Source organism: Colletotrichum aenigma (assembly GCF_013390185.1).
Source record: "Colletotrichum aenigma strain Cg56 chromosome Unknown KSG_Cg56_contig01, whole genome shotgun sequence".
Taxonomy (NCBI): Eukaryota; Fungi; Ascomycota; class Sordariomycetes; order Glomerellales; family Glomerellaceae; genus Colletotrichum; species Colletotrichum aenigma.
In genome coordinates this window covers 4,356,106-4,371,778 of record NW_023500907.1, presented here as the reverse complement: position 1 = coordinate 4,371,778, position 15,673 = coordinate 4,356,106, and the positions used below count along the sequence as shown (strand labels likewise).

General features: G+C 53.0%; 3 protein-coding genes across 3 annotated transcripts; 1 reads left to right on the top strand and 2 right to left on the bottom strand.

Annotated features, from left to right (window-relative positions):
* Positions 1-2,748: 2,748 nt before the first annotated feature.
* On the bottom strand, positions 2,749-3,189 carry CGCA056_v001140 (uncharacterized protein; the record flags this gene model as incomplete). Its single annotated transcript, XM_037316401.1, has 1 exon — positions 2,749-3,189. One exon carries the CDS (start codon positions 3,187-3,189, stop codon positions 2,749-2,751), a length of 441 nt encoding a protein of 146 aa, XP_037185765.1.
* Positions 3,190-8,398: 5,209 nt separating this feature from the next.
* Positions 8,399-9,499, top strand: CGCA056_v001139 (uncharacterized protein; the record flags this gene model as incomplete). Its single annotated transcript, XM_037316400.1, has 2 exons — positions 8,399-9,182; positions 9,246-9,499. The coding sequence occupies 2 exons, from the start codon at positions 8,399-8,401 to the stop codon at positions 9,497-9,499; spliced, it is 1,038 nt and encodes a 345-aa protein (XP_037184551.1).
* A 1,701-nt stretch (positions 9,500-11,200) lies between these two features.
* On the bottom strand, positions 11,201-14,046 carry NUP84 (Nucleoporin NUP84; the record flags this gene model as incomplete). Its single annotated transcript, XM_037316399.1, has 4 exons — positions 11,201-11,526; positions 11,583-11,686; positions 11,735-12,008; positions 12,057-14,046. The coding sequence occupies 4 exons, from the start codon at positions 14,044-14,046 to the stop codon at positions 11,201-11,203; spliced, it is 2,694 nt and encodes an 897-aa protein (XP_037184550.1).
* Positions 14,047-15,673: the final 1,627 nt, after the last annotated feature.

Genomic DNA, 15,673 nt, shown 5'->3' with positions numbered 1-15,673 from the left:
GCATACACCGATGAATCTTTTCCGGACAGTGCTGAGTCCAATGGTCCGGGTTCACTCTTCATCGGCTGGCTAGCTGAGATCTTTCCAGCTCTTGGTCCCAAGTCGTTGTCCAATTCGCAACAGTCAATAGTGAAACGTCCAAGGGGACGACCGAGAGGAAGTAAGAATGCAAAAGGGAAAAAGGAGAAGAGCCTCAGAAAACGTATCTTGTTTGGTGCCCGTTCATTGCAAACATCAGAAGGTCGTCTTCCAGGCAACGGGTCTGTCCAGGAGGGGCCTGCAGATGACAGTTGGGTCGATATCGAAGACGCAGCACCCCTAAGTGACGGAGGTAATGCGACAGGAACAAGGCGTGATGCCACTGCCGATGACACCGCAAAAGTATCTCATGAGAGTAGTTCCGTAGCGGGGCCGAGTGTCTCCATTGGGGAGGAACCCATCAGTGCTGTGCCCGATGCCTCTTGCACACCACCTCCAAGACGGCGAGGGAGGCCTAAAGGATCGAAAAACCGGCCAAAGGATGGTGTTTCCGTCACGAATTCTGAGCAGCAGAAAGCTCCTGTCACAGACCATGATATCATGCCAGCAAGCACGGGATCTGAAGTATCCAGCATCAAGAAGCGAAAGCCAGGTCCTGGCCGCCCCAAAGGATCTAAAAATCGACCCAAGGAACCAAGAACAGCAGTCCAGACTGGCAATGGTCATCGACAGTTGGTAGAAAATAGCCAACATCACGGGCAGGAACGCAATATGGTCGACCATGGGACTGCCGGGCCAAGCTCTCATCATCCATCTATATCAGCACCTACAGGGTGTGGATCTGCTGAGCCAATGGGACCTTCCAATGCGGTGCGAAAGACACCCTCTGAGGTTTCTCGGCAATCTCCGGCTGAGGTTTCTGAAGCCGTTTCCATTATGAGCGGTGAGTTGAGAGGGGCGAAGCGTAAACGCAAAGCTCCCACAACCGATCCCAATGTCGCGCAAGCTACCGGATCAGCTTCTATTGACCCCGAGGTTGCTACCCAAATAGCGATTGACACAGCATCAGATCCCGTAACTCGGGAGGTGCCTGCGTCTGAAATGACCACCAATGCCGTACCTCTGGGTCAACCTGGCAATGGAATGCAACAGTCAGCTAAGAGGCGGAAGCTGATGAAGGAGATACCACGACAACCTGCTTCAAGGAATCGCTTTGGGTCGTCCTCGGATCACAGCCAGACTGTCTCAACAACAGTTGCAACTAGCTCGCATACTTCGCAGCAGAGACCATCTACAGAACAGATTAACAGTCGCAATGCTAACGCGGAGGACCATGCCGAGATTATACCCTCACAGACTATAAGCCAAATGAGCATGTCTATCAGCCACTCGACACACTCGCAAAGCACCAGCTCGCATCAAGATGGGCCTGAGTTACGTGGTGGCTTCAGTCCAAGTCGTGCCCCTAGCAGCATCGTTCATCAAGCCCACGCCAACGAGTCAATGGCCGCCGGCGCCTATCCCATATCCCTGGCGGGCGACTCGCCAACGAGCATGTATAGCAACAGTCACTCTGTTCAGGGGCATTTTGAACATCAAGTACCGCAGCATCAACAGCGGCAATCACATAGCCAGCAGCGGATGCTTCATCAACAACTACAAGCCCAGCAACGGCAACTTCAGCAGCACGAAAAACAGCAGTCGCAGGAGCCGAGACAGAAAGCCCGTGTCCTTGACCGTTCCCACATGAGTCAACACCATCGTGTGAAGCCGACTAGTGGACCAATTTCTTCGTCAGTAGGACGCGATACGAACGCCTTTGGTGGACCTGCCAACGATGGGGTGTATCAGGGGCTCATGACCCAGCAGTCACCCTTCGGCACACAGATGGCCATAGTGACATCTCCTGACGGCCACTACAGGAACCCCGCACGTCGTTCAGGACAAAATCAATCGCCAGCTTTTCAGAATCGCCAAGTCCAACACGCAGCTCCCACGGGCATGCCGTCATTCCACGACTACTCGGACCCAGCATTCTTGGAAATGACAGGCCTTGGCTCTACGAGCCAGGCTAGCCTGTCCATGGGACAACAGCCTTACGGTATGACCAACAACTCTATACAGCGGCCATCATCGTCACTTGGTGCACCATACCAAACAGCTTCTGAGATTAGCCATACGGCATCTTTTGATGGCTCTGTGACGGAATCCACACTCAGAGAACGAATGTATCATACTTTGCGCCGTCAGTAGGGCGCAGTTGCAAGCTTCTGTAATATCCTATCCTTAGTTTTTGACGGCGCTGATGAAGACTAGCCTTTCCAACTTAGTTATCAGTTGAAAATCAAAGCAGCCTCACGGTGTATCTGTACAGACGTATGATTAAACGTGTCACGAAGTCCACGACTGATGTTTTTTTTTCTGAAACCACTTATTTGAAGTTGGGGTACTGTAAGGCAGTGTTTTGCCCTGACCAAACGGATATCATGATTTTGTTTGTAGGTAGATGGATAGATACCAGGAGTATCGGTTTTTGAAATAAGCCAAGGGAATTCAAGACGGTTTGACACCTTCGTCTCCACCAACTGTTCCTGCCTCTCCATGCTGAATCACGACAAAGAAGACTAACCAGATAGGTTACGGGGGAAAAGACAGACAAATAAAAAAAAACCTGAACGGCCAGGCTGAGCTTTTTCGCGCGTCAACTTCCCATGGCCGCTAACCTCGCCGACCTAAACGCCAGTATATGCTGAAGATGCCCAGTCATTCTCAAACGCCATCAATAGAGTCTTCCTCTATAGCTTCAAGTGGAGGACGCACAGATTCAGGTGTGCTTCGTCCATACCACCATTCATCCTCCTCTTCCGTACCATCGTCTCGGATCAGTTCCAGCATAACCTGAGCATTTCGCTTGATGTCCTGCGTACGCTCAACAATACCGCGTTCCATTATGAGAGCCTCCGCCGTCGTCATCCAGATTTGCTGAAGGCTTGGTAGGTCCTCGAGTATGCGGCGAACCTGATCCCGTCCTAAAGGCCCCATGGGCATGCCTGCCGCGAGACTGGTATTGAATATCAGGTTGGTATCGCAGAGCTCCACAGTATCGTCTAGAGATGTTCGAGAAGTGCGTCGTGCCGGAAACCCTGCCTGCGGTGAACCTTTGGTGGAATCTCTGACTGATAGTGATGATTTCTTGCGCCCGAGTCCCATGATACCTCGTCTTTGCTTCGGGGCCGGTGACTCGACGGCATCTTTAGCTACTGCATTATACCATTCGTCAACCGCCCCTCTTCTGCTGTTGTATCCCTTAATCTCCCAAAGCCTCTCAACCTGTCGTAGACCACCCACGCAAAGGATCGCAACGTGGATTTCGTCGGCTGGCTTCTCTTTCAAATAACCCCTTAAAGATCGTTCAACGCGTCCGGCGTACGACGGGGGACGTAACCGTCGACAGAATGATGAAATTATGAGGGGGAAGACTTGATGAACACGTAGCAACGTCTGGTCGTCATACATATTCATAATCTTGACCTCGATGGGGTTCAAAGTATAGGGCTCATGCAGCAAACCGTGGCCCCCATGATCAACAATATGTTGCAAATGTAGTTTTCTGTACGTCTCAAAGAAATGAAAGACGGTGAACAAAAGCGGAATCAGTCGTCGACGCATTCGTTCACGTTGGGTGGCAAACTCTTGACGTTGGGCATCTGTTGTTCGCAGGAATATTTCCTTGGTGATCCACTCACACATTAGGAAGGACAACTTCGCAGCCACATGGAGACGGTGCCATAAACCGCATAGATGGTGGAAGTTGGCAGCGGATGGATCTCTCGAAGGATAGAGTCGCAGAGCGTATGCTGGAATGTGGTGATCCAGGTGATAACGAACTATAGGCGCCTCGTTAAAAGTTATAAGTGTATGCCATGCCTTCGATACCCGGCGTAGGTTGAGGACGTCCGTCAATGGTAATGACGATATGATTTGGATCTGAAGCTCGGTGGGCAAATCAAGGAATAGTTGATCGAACGGGAGCCTGTATATTGTCAGGAACAGTGAAAACGAGATATGATTTCAGGATTTAGTAAGGTGTGACAAACGTCTTTGGCCTCGAACCACCTCCGGCTTGCTCTGGCAGTTCGGCGTGTGTTGCCGAGGACTTGGAATGAAATATGGAACTCTTGGATCTTAGACCGAAAAGGCGACTCTTCTCGTGACGCTTCTGATCTGCGGGCCGAACGAGTTCGACATCGGCCTCGGTTGCTTTGGAGCTACGGAGGGGAAGGATAAAGGTGGACGGCGGCTGCGAAGTCGGATGATGAGAAGAGTTAGACTGTGGCGACGGGAGGTGAGGATCGCGAGACTGAGACGGCAAATGAGCTTCCTGAGCTGCCCTGAGTTGATCGAGTTTCGTGAAATAACGCTGGGAAGCGAACTCGGTGAGATGAGGCGGATCCATTTTCCTGCTACCGTACTGGACGATGATGCAGTAGGATGGAAGGGTTGAAGCCTAGAGAACCCAGCATAAGGGTGCCCGACTGATCGTCTCTAGTCGGTGCGGAGAGGGCCAAGCGAGGGAACAAAACTGTCGACAGAGCCAGACATTCGCGTCTCAAGCATGGCTGAGCATTTGGTAGTTGTTGTGGCAATAGAATCGAGGGACGTAGGGAACGAGTTTCGCGGAAGCGAATTGGTTAAACGTTGACAGCGGAAAGGTTGGGTTGATAGTTTGGTGAGGCACGGTAAGCTGTCGGCCTTTTTTCGACGAGTCTGGCGCGCACCAAGCGCGAAATCGTGGGATATCGATCAAAAAAGGAGCGCGCAGAGAGTTGAAGTTGAAGTCGGAAGCGGCGGCAATGTCGAAGATGATCGTTAACCGATTTTCGGGTGACGTTTGGCCGCAAGGTGAGATGCGATGTTGGCTGGGGTTGGCGAAGGTGTCAGGGAAAGAAAGGATGAGCGAGTAGGCGGGAGCGGGAGAGAGAGCAATGCAGCCGGCCTGGAGTAACAGAGAGGGAAGAGGTGTGCAGGGTGTATGTGGGAGTGGGTGTGAGTATGTGCACTTGGCGAAGGTACCTTATCTGAGTCTAGGTGCTGTAGTCCCAGTCCCATCAGTTATGCTCTCCCTCCTGTCCCCTTCTCTCAATGGGTACTTTTAGGTTGGTATCTCAGCCTCTGTCCCGAATAGTGGTCGGCAGCACAAAGTACTGTAGTGTGCTGGGAGTGATGTGAGGTTCCTCGGGCACAGGGGCGCTGTGTCCAGCACAGCAGCGCTTTGCATAGCGCCTTTTCCAGGTGCGTAGGCGCCTAAGGTAGTGTATTGAGGTACCTTGCCTTGCGAGTGGCAGTGGCACTGGACCGGATGAGACCGTCAACGAGCGCCTACAACGAGTCGCGAGAGAGGGATCGGCCGTTCGCTCATTCTGGGTGGCCCGGCGGTATGTGCGGCGAATTAGTGGAGAGGCCCAAGTGAGAGAGGGCACTTACTTGTTAAGGGGGCCGACCTAGACACAGTTTCGAAGCACTGTACGTATCCAGTGCGGAAAATTGCTCGTACTTAGCCTGTTCCTTACACAGTCAAGCTGATGGGTCGGCAGTCGGGGAAAAGGCTGGATGTAACGTGCACAGTTCAGGCTGGCACGGTGAAAAGCGGGAAAGGAGAAAAAGCGGCCGAGTAAAACACCGTAAAAGTGACCGGACGGAGCGCTGCCACCCCACAATTGCGTCGCCGTACATGCGCAGTTTGAAATTCGAGAAAGAATTTCTTTATCTTGCCAGCGGCAGCCACTTATGTGCATTTGCAAGACGCTCTTGCTTGTAGCAGGAAGTCGGTAGTCCCAATGCGACCACTTGACCTTGAGGTAAGGTAGACGATGATAGCGTTTGTTGCCGTACCAGTATAAGTCCAAGCACCGTCGCTTTCTTCAAGTCAGACTTTCAACTAAGGAGAGGAAGAAATCCTTACATGGCTTGAGCCTCATTCATTGCTTTGCTTGGTTGCGAGTGGTTGGACGAATCTGTACGTGTGGTTCTTGACACCCTACCCGAGTATCTATCGTGTGCGACTGAAAGTTCCAACTTGTGCCACTGGGTTTTGCCGTTTCGGCGCGATCACTCGGGACCATCACGGTGCAAAGAGCCTTGCATGCTTGATCTGACCCAGAGTAGAACCCGGCGCAACATGGGAACTGTGTCCCCGACTGGTGGGCCGGCTTCCGTAGAGCATCTTCACTTTTGCCTCCCGGAGCATCAATACACTTGACCTACAGACTGACCGGGCGTGGCCGGCGCCGCCGATCTGGGCTCGGTGATTAGGTGGGCCTAACCATTCGTGTGGGGGCGGCTGGATTGCGGAGCTACGCCTCGGGATGGGCGGTGGAAGATGGCGAGAAGCAACGGCGAGACACACAACGAGAAATCGCACTTTGAGGTGTATCCAAGTTCCGCTCTGTGACCTACGGCCACAATGACAGTGATGATGTTAAATTGCATGTCGTAGATTGCTAACACTAGCACCCGATGGCTTGATGATGCGACTGTTGTACATACTTCAGGTAGTGAAAATCTGACCAACACATGGCCAGCTACCTATCATGGGGTAGGCACGTAGGTAAGGTACATATCGGTATGGCCAGCCAGCGAGTGGATAGAAAGGCAGATATCTGTGGCCATGAACGCGGCAGATTCGACCGAAGTCGCCGAAGTTGAAGCGATGAAACCGACTCGATCAGCTTAGCGCCGTCTCGGATAGGACAAGCAGCGTGGAGCTAGCGGGGTTGCGGACGTCGGGGCTGGGGACGGTGGATTCTGGACACTGGGGAAGGGGAGTCAGAATGGCGCGAGCTGTGAGGTTACCTTGAATCGTACCCACTGTCCTCTCTACTCGTATGGGTGCCTTAGCCTGTGAGCGCCCCTCGGGCCTACCGCGGCCTTTCTCTGCCACCTCCCTTCTAAGGCGTCTTCACATCCACCCAGCGTGTTTTCCGGTCTTGCGTTAGGTGAGTATACCTCGTGGCACTGCGCTGCGGGCGAGACACATTGGTCTCTGTAGATTTCCGGCTATCGGATACATACCTGTCCGTACGTACTTACCTAAGATACGGAGTCGGCGCGGATACGGATACCGTAATTAGACCCTTTCCTTGTGGTCGAGTTGTTACTGTTTATGAACGGAACATCTGAGCCTGTGTGTGCTTGATGAAGCAAGGAGGCCAGCTGTGCAGGCATGATATACAAATTCCTATCGTTCACCACCAACTTTCCACCAGATGTCACCTTCTTACGGGCACAGAAACACCTTTGATAGACACCATGTCAGAATCGGCCCATACGTGGATTAAACGCAGAGCTGTCCCGTGTAGCAGGAGAAATCCCCGTTCTCTGCAGCCCTCGTTTTGCTAGTCCTCCGTTCGTCGGGGTTTCCACTTCTCCAGTCTAGGTACCTTACATCACGCTCCATACAAAGTGACAACACTAAGGCGGCAGTAAACCCGGATGTGATTCTCCAGTTCAACTCCACATTGGGTACTCCGCGTTCTCTCCGCGCAGTAACCTGCAATTGCGGGCAGGATGCCTGTTGATACCCTTGAAGCCTAATAGCACTCTCTCTGACTCTCAAGTCGTTGAAAAAGCACCCCACTGCCACTACCTACTTCCAGGACATTGTCCTCACGCCAAGGCGTTGGCACCCTACTCTTTCCGTCGCACGCCACGGCAGCGACCGTGAATGCCCAAGCATGCTCCCGTCTTTGCTCTGCCTGCTAATGGGGAGTTGAGACTTGGTAACTGGTTCTGGATCATCCATGCCAAGGTCATATGTAATGCCAACACGGGCAACGCGTTTGGGAATACTTGCCACATTATCTGTACCTGCCCCGGCATGATCAGCCTACGTTGGTCCCCAATGAACCAATCAGCCACACTTCGGGTTCCTACGCGAAATCCGTGGTCCCGCCTCAGCCGTGATCCAACATCCCTCAATGAGGTGGAGCCCGCGTTGCATCACTCTCTACTCGCCGGTCTCTGGTTCGGTATCTCTTCCTGCATCCCAAGTTTCCAGCCGTCTAACCAACACTGAAGGTGTTGAACTGCATTTTCGCCAGCGGCCTCATAGCCCCCTGCCCCCCTTTTGCATTCAACCCATCTCTTTCCCAACCACGTTTGGTGTCCCCTTTCCAGTAGGCCACTATTGCCGGCCGCTATCCGCCTGTAGTCCAACCTCGCACACCGGGACTTCGGTCAAGTTGTCGCCTTTGCCAGAGGTTTTGAAGACGACAGGCTAGTCTTCCGTGCATGAGTAGCCTTTGTCATTCGCGTCAGTGTCCCGGTCTTCAAGTATTCCGCGTTCGCCGCGCCCCGCACCGCGCCGTGTCAGGGTCAGATCTCGGCTCTTCCCCAGGTGGAAAGAAAAAGCCAAAACGCAATGGACGGGCCGAGTGTGACCCAGCCGTCCGCATCGCCGTCCTCGTCGGCGCCGACCCCCGATCTCCATGCCGAACGGTACAGATCTGACCGCCCCTTGCATGAGCCTCCATCTGATCCTGGCACTTCAGACCTGCCTGCTCTAGCCCGTTTCGAGTTTCAGGCGGGCAGGGGCAATGATGGCACAAAGATACTCATGGTGGAATGGAATGCCTCCTCAGGCCCGCAGTCATTGCTGTCTGCTTCGGGGACCTGGCAAGTTTCGTGGGAAGGCAAAACAAGTCATGTGCCGGTCGAAGACGAGGAGACGGGGAAGAAGAAGCGTATTTATTTCCTGCTGCCGCCAGGGGCAGCCGTCCCCTCGGTCATTACCATCGCGCACCCAGATGGAACTGCTTTCACCACCAAGTCACTGCCGGCCATCTTCCCTCCAGGCCTAGGTGCTGGAAACTCAGTGATTGGGGCAAGAGGCATATTGCATACTATCTGGGCCAAGAAGAGACTTGCCGAGCTGGAGGACGAAATTGTTTCTGAAATGAAGACAAATTCAGAAGGCATTGGGCTAGAGATAGCCTACCAAGAGCGCCAGTGGATCGTTGAACAATTTGGTGTGAACCTCAAAGTCAACATGGGTGTCAGTGGCAGTACCCCGGCGGTTGCACCTGCACCCCGGGCTCCGTCTAGTTCTATGTCGCCAAAGTCACCTATTGGAGGGAAGCTCGGTCAGAAGCTCAAGGGACTAAAGCTGGCAACATCGGCGGCGGACCTGGTGGTTGGCCGGGCTGGTAAGATTCCCGCCGGCACCTTGTAGTTGCGCCGTTGAACCAAACCTAACCTGAGCTTGCTAGGGGAAAACACCTGCCTTCAACCCATATCCTTCTCGCCCGCTTCGAATGACGTAGCAGTTTCCTCCTTTCCGACCTTTGCACGGCAGGGCCATTCCAAGGTTCATGGCGATGCTGCCGCCTCGCTGGATGCTGTACTGGTTAACAACGAAGCCTACGTGGAGGGGAACGAGTACGACCAAGAAGAAGATCTCTTTGCACTTCCTATGAGCCCCCGCAGCCCCGACATGGGTCGAAGTCCATTCAGCCTCGAGTAGCTTTAGGCATATGTTACTATTCATTACATGCCTGCTCGTCTGGGATATCATTGGATCACACATGGCATGGGGTGTGTTCCTGGCGTGTATGTTTCCTATATAGTCGCAGATGTACTGGGTAAGTATGTCAAGGTTCGGACAGTATCATTGACCAAGTAGGAACTTCCGACCGTTCCCACTCACTCGTTCGGTGTTATGTAGCGTCCCGCGCTGAGTGGATCATTGCTGTCCTTTTGGATATTCGTCTACTCGAGAGTAGTCGGCTTACTTGAAAGCCCTCCCAACGCATGCTTCCGTGAGTATGACCCAGTAGCAGCTTGCCAAATTCCTTTGCCACTCTAAATGAAGATATTCGACAGGCAGTAAACCTCCCACCAGGCTGGAAATATGATTACCTCCAGCCTCCAACACGACCTTCGTCCCACCGTTCTTTTCTCTCTTGCCGCAGGTAATGGAGCACTTTGGCATCTCTATACCTTTTGATCCAATCTAGCGTTTCCCTTTCCGACGCGAACGCACCATCCCCTTCTCCGTCGATGAAGCTTTCCTCAAGAACATGGCAAATAGAAGATTGTTCGTGCACCCCTTGACCCAATCTTTGGTACAGGGAAGCTGGCGAGAAAGGTGACAGAGCATGGTCCATATCGGACTGCTTTTGTCGCCACTGCCGTTCCAACGCATGCGTAGAGAGAAGTTGAGCCTGGGTCGTTGATCGCTGGTGTGCTAGTCTAGTCTCAAGTTCGATCAGGCGCGACGCTAGTTCAAGATTCTCAGTCAAGGCTCCTTGAAGAGCTTGATGAGAAGCAGCAAGCGAAGGATGAATTGTGCTCGGTGCATGAGTAAGAGCGCTCAGAAGTTGGGGGTTCGTCACAATGTCGGCCAGATCCTGTTTCCTGAAGCTACTATTAGTTGTGGATGAGGCCGTACCTTCACCGATCGTGTCATACGACTTATCTTGCACCGCTGTTGGGAGCCATTGATCACCTGGGTCTGGAACGGGTTCTGGTCTCGCGAACTCGAGCCCGGCTTGCTGATGCGCAAAAGATCCACGATTGCTGCCCGCCCCTTCAGAATTGATGCCCGAGCCGGCGCCGGGTCGAGGTGAGTTAGAAGTGACGGGCGTGCCGATACGGCTGGTGTCGTGGCTGCCTGGTTTGGGCGGGAGCGACGGAGGTGGAAGAGCGTGCATGGTGTGATCGAATCTCGACGTGTCCGGCTGTGGACGTAAGAGTAGCGGGAGAATCTATAAGACGACCAGAGCTAGATAACCTCGCAACTGGCGGCTGGGTTCCTGCCTTGGCAGGGTTGCAAAAATCAATATGATGCTCAACTTGGTCAACCGACGTCAGCGCGATTGAGTTGGCTACTCGATGCTTCGATGTCCGTGCTGTCCGCCCGGGGGTGACGGCCACGCCCGATCGATAAGATAGGACAGCTTTACATAAGCATGTCATACGTAATCGAATTTCGTTCATCCGAACGTGAACATGAAGCTCCACGTGCCAGCAAGTAGACAGATTTTACGCTACTTCGTACATTAAGCTTTCTTGATGGTATTTCACATGCTCTTCCCGCAACCCAGACTCCCTAGCCCATGTGCCCCGCTAATCAAGCGACCGGTTTCTTTCCTTTTCCTTTACCAATGTAGACATTATACAGCTGCGGGTGGACACGAGCGCTTGTCTTCCTTACGTCTCGCCATCAAGGCCTGACTGACCATAGATCCCGCGACCAGCCCATTTCCCGCAATTTTTTACTGCTTGAACCGGCTGCTTTCTTCTCACCTGAAGCTATTGCAAGCGCCTTGCTGCAGGCTGCAAAAGCCTCCACCAACTCCTTCATCCTATTGGCCTTGATGAGGCATGGAGCAAGGTCTGATTCCTTCTCAGCAATGGTAGCCGCAAGTTCCATACACTCCAAGAAGTTGTCCCTGGTCAAGGTTGTGCCAGCAAAGTGCAGTGTGCTAACGTAGGCAAGAAGAGTCTCAGGCAAATACAGGTCCCGTAGAAGCTCCAAGTCTGGGTCGTCTGAAAACCAAATAAGCTTACGTGGCCAGCAAGGAAGTTAGGCTTTGTCAACTTACCCTGGCCCAAAAGCCAGTTCTTCAGCAGTGGCTGCACGTGATCCTTTGCGGATTTGACTTCGTTGCTTACCTTGGCCCAGAAATCTCTCTTTACAGACGGGTCCCTGGGAATTGTGAGTGATGCGAGACAATACGTGGGTAGGAAACCATACTCTTTAGAAAGCTCCGCAAGCGATGCGATAGTTTCCATCGTGTCCAAAGCCTTGACAAGACATTCGAGGTCGCGTAAAGTTCGTGCGTTTGAGGCAAGCTGGCCCGCCGACAATCGGGCTGCATCCGCCGATCCGATATGGCTAGTCCAGAACTCTACATCCTCGGACAAGGCATCGATCTCATCCCGGTCGGAGGTATCGATCTTCTGTCGCATGATGACACTGAATGGCACGCGGTTCGCAAAGCTCCTTGCGGCATTTAGACGCATATGTTCTGGCCCGGTTAGTCAATCTATGCATTTTCAAGGCTTGAAACACGTACTGAGGAAATACTTGTAGACCGACACGCCGACCACGAAGACGTCCGGCCAGGCTTCCTCAACAAGCAAGAGCCATTCAACGGAGCGAATGAGGCGATCGTCGGATGGGTCAATAGACTCCGGATCTTCCCCAAAAAAGTCCGCTTTGATAGAGCGTCCATATTTCAGAGATGCCGGTTCGTTCTCCATGATACGAAATTGACCTTTGTCCAGATTACCATCCGAGGTCTCGTCCTCCAAGTTCTTGAATAAGAGTTCTGGCTGCATTCTGACAAACTTGAGTACATCTAGCCCCGCTTTCCGGATCAGACTGAGCTGAACGAGACGAGAATCGTGGTCAGTGATTGGCAATATGTTCGTGCTCAAGACGTGGAATGACCTGGGTTCAGCAATCCTGGAGCAGTAGAGAGGGATCAGCTCGTCGAAACCCGCTAATCGCAGCAAGCTGACATAAGCTGTGATCGTATTTTCCTGCAGCTCGCGGCGGTCATAGTCGGCGCTGAATGTGGCGGAAGCCGACGGTGTTCCTAGGGAGTCTAGGGTCGAGAAAATGATGAGGGCATGCACAGCCAGCCGCAGGCGATCGGGGGTACGGATATCGGCAAACTTCTCCTGAGCCACACGGATGTTGCGACAGTTGTCATCGGGCATTAAAACCGATGGCTCTTCCGAATTGGCCTTTTGGGTGACAGCAATGCCTTGCTCGAAGAAATATTGCTCGAGGTCTCTCGAGATGATGGCAGCTTGAAGAGCCTTGGCCGGCTCGAAGGCTTCTTTGCTCGTATGAGGGCTGGTTTCCAAGGATTTTACCAGACGCTGTTCCAGCGTCGTTACGTCACCGTGAAACTGAATGGCGTCGAACGCGGCGAACGACGAACGAAGGGAAGCTGATACTTCCGGCGGACAACGACTCAGTACGAATATATCGAACTGGGTGCGGAGGAGGGCGTTATAGTGCATGAACAGGAAATCGTCCCACGTTTTGCATACTTTCTGTACGCTGGGGATGTCTCCTGATAGCACTCCGTAGACGGCTCTCTCGATGTCATCAGAACCACCTTGACGAGCAAGAGCAAAGCACATGCGTCTCCAGAGGGCGAGAGCGGATGGGTCATCCACGAACTTTGACTCACCGTGCTCAGTCGCAAGAGGCAGCGGGGACATTGAAACTGCCCTCCAAACCTCGGTTCTCTCCAAACACCATTCTCTCATGGCCTGAAGACTGCTGCCCCTCCGAAGCAGCTGGAAGCAGCCAACCCATATCGCTCGCTCGAAAAATTCGTCCTGCGGCTCCAGCTTTCGTTCCTGTCTCGTCACGGCATCAGGATCAAGCTCGGCGACGAGTGGAGCGTTGTCAGAGTTGAGCAGTGTGCGCGCAACTTCGGGAAACTCGACGTCCAGGGGACGGGTAGATCCCCTGACGCCCTTTTGCAATTTGATCGCAGATCTCGTGTGAATCCATCCATGGGCAATAATGTCGCCTCTGTCAGCATTCTGCTGCAGCTCCCGAACCAGGTCATCAATGTCAGGCCCGTTTCTTGCGCCTTGTTGCAGCCATTCCAACACGGTTTTCCTCTCGATCGCCAGTGGGTCGTCGAGCAAGAATTCGCTCCACAGATCATCGGGTTGCTGAGTCCTCTGCATGATGCCAAATGCCTGCTTGCTGTTCGAGCTATTCGAGGGATATCTCAAAGGTATCAGACGGCGAAGGAGATCCCAGGTTTGCCTCTCTTGCTCCCAAGCCCGGATATCCTCTAAGCTTGGCGTCGGTTCGGATTCTTCATCCTCGTCGAGATCCATCTCGGTGTCGCCAACCGAGCCTTGACGCGCCTGGTTGCGCAGGTGCGCCAACTTCTCACCCGTGAAGTCATAGTAGGCGTTTACAAGCCCGAATATCCGCTCGCGCTTGGCCTCGACTGATCCATGAGGTGAAAGACAATCATCGAGCGCATTTGCGAAGACCTCAAACTCGGGTCCGATCTGCATATCCATGGTCGATTGGTAAGACGTGATGGACTCGTGGTATTTCCGCAAACTCAACGTAGGTGTGACTCGTAGAAACTCGTCGTAAAAATTATGCGGACGGTTCTTCGCGTGGTGGGCGGCACATTGGATGATCGGCTTCCGCTGCAATCCTGTAATATCAAATAATTAGCTACAGAACAAGGTTGAGAGAGGGGATGGGAAATCAAAGCTGGAGATGCAACCCAGCGCGCGCAGAGTCACAGCTACACACCTCCTGCGAATAGATACTGCCTTTCGGTATCGCTTCGTACAGGCCAAGATGTCGGGTCGGCGCAGCTGAATGTTTGGGTTTGACCGAGCTCCCAAAGCTGGAAAATTTGGCGAAAGCAATCGGTCTTCTTTACTCCGCTCAAGCGCAAATTGTGCTGCTGTGGCCTACCCCAATGACTGGGTGTCACTCTTTAGAGAACTCGGTAGCTCTTCCCGTTGCTGGAAAATTGGCGTGGTGAGATGCTGGACCATCCGGAATATCGTGGCTGAACAAACGCGGACTTGTAGACCTCTAAAAACAACCAGTAGGCATGGACCTGCCTTCGGTAGGCGACAGCGACGGTTGGCTAGCGCGATGGGTTGAGGATGGATTCTGCGCTGGTCTGTGCACGACGTGGTCGCGTTTGTGGAAGCAGTGAACGCTACTTGAGAGGCAGACGCTGCATGCCTTACTTTAGAGGCAATATTCCCGAGATACCTTGGGAGCGGTCAGTGTCAACACAGTGCAGGGAGCCCTCGAGGATGCATTGAATCATGACCGAACGCCAGCGAGACGCACTGTACGGACCCGCTCAGCACACCTTTATTTGAATTTCTAACGTCGGGGTCTGGTGTTTGATTTTTCTCTCTTTTTCATCAATGTCAAGGCCTTCATATTAGAGTCTCGGAGCAAGTATTCAATGCTTGTTCAGGTCCCACGGGTCCTCTTGCGTGCTAATGAACGCCTAGATCAAATTGCCATCTTTCATAATGTTGCCAGAATTCACCTTTAACTCGGGTTGACGCATAGAAGGAAGAGCGGCACATCCCCCCCTTTCGCCCTGACTGTTATCAATGCCGCACCTCTCAATCTCCTCACGCTTCAATGAGCTTCGCGCTCAACGCTTCGATTGTGACGTCTCCCGGAGTCTTGCCAACTTCAACTGCAGCAAATGCGGCTTCGGACAACTAGCTGAAATCGCGCCTTCGCCTTTGGAGCGGTAGAACGCCTCGCAGCATTCATACAAGGCCGTAATGACCGGTTGGCACTTGTCTTCATTGTATCCATTCTTGGCCAAACAGTCTGTCTCCCAAGCCCGGATTAGTCTCATCGTACCATGCCACGGCGTGAGCGGCTCAGTCAACTGGGGCTATGTCTGACCTTGTATTGCGCACTTCACCATCAAGAGCACGTTGTCAGTCATATGCCACATGTGTGCCGGCGAATGCGGATAATCAAAATGACTCACAGCTCGAGGATGACATGGAGGGTTTGCCTTTGAGTCCTCTTCCAAGCCCTGCTACGAACGGTCAGTCAGTAGGGAAAATGTGAGGATCTGGAAGTCCGCTCACCATTATGGCGGTCTCCTCTGACGAGCGACACGAATTTGCGCGTACAGTGGAA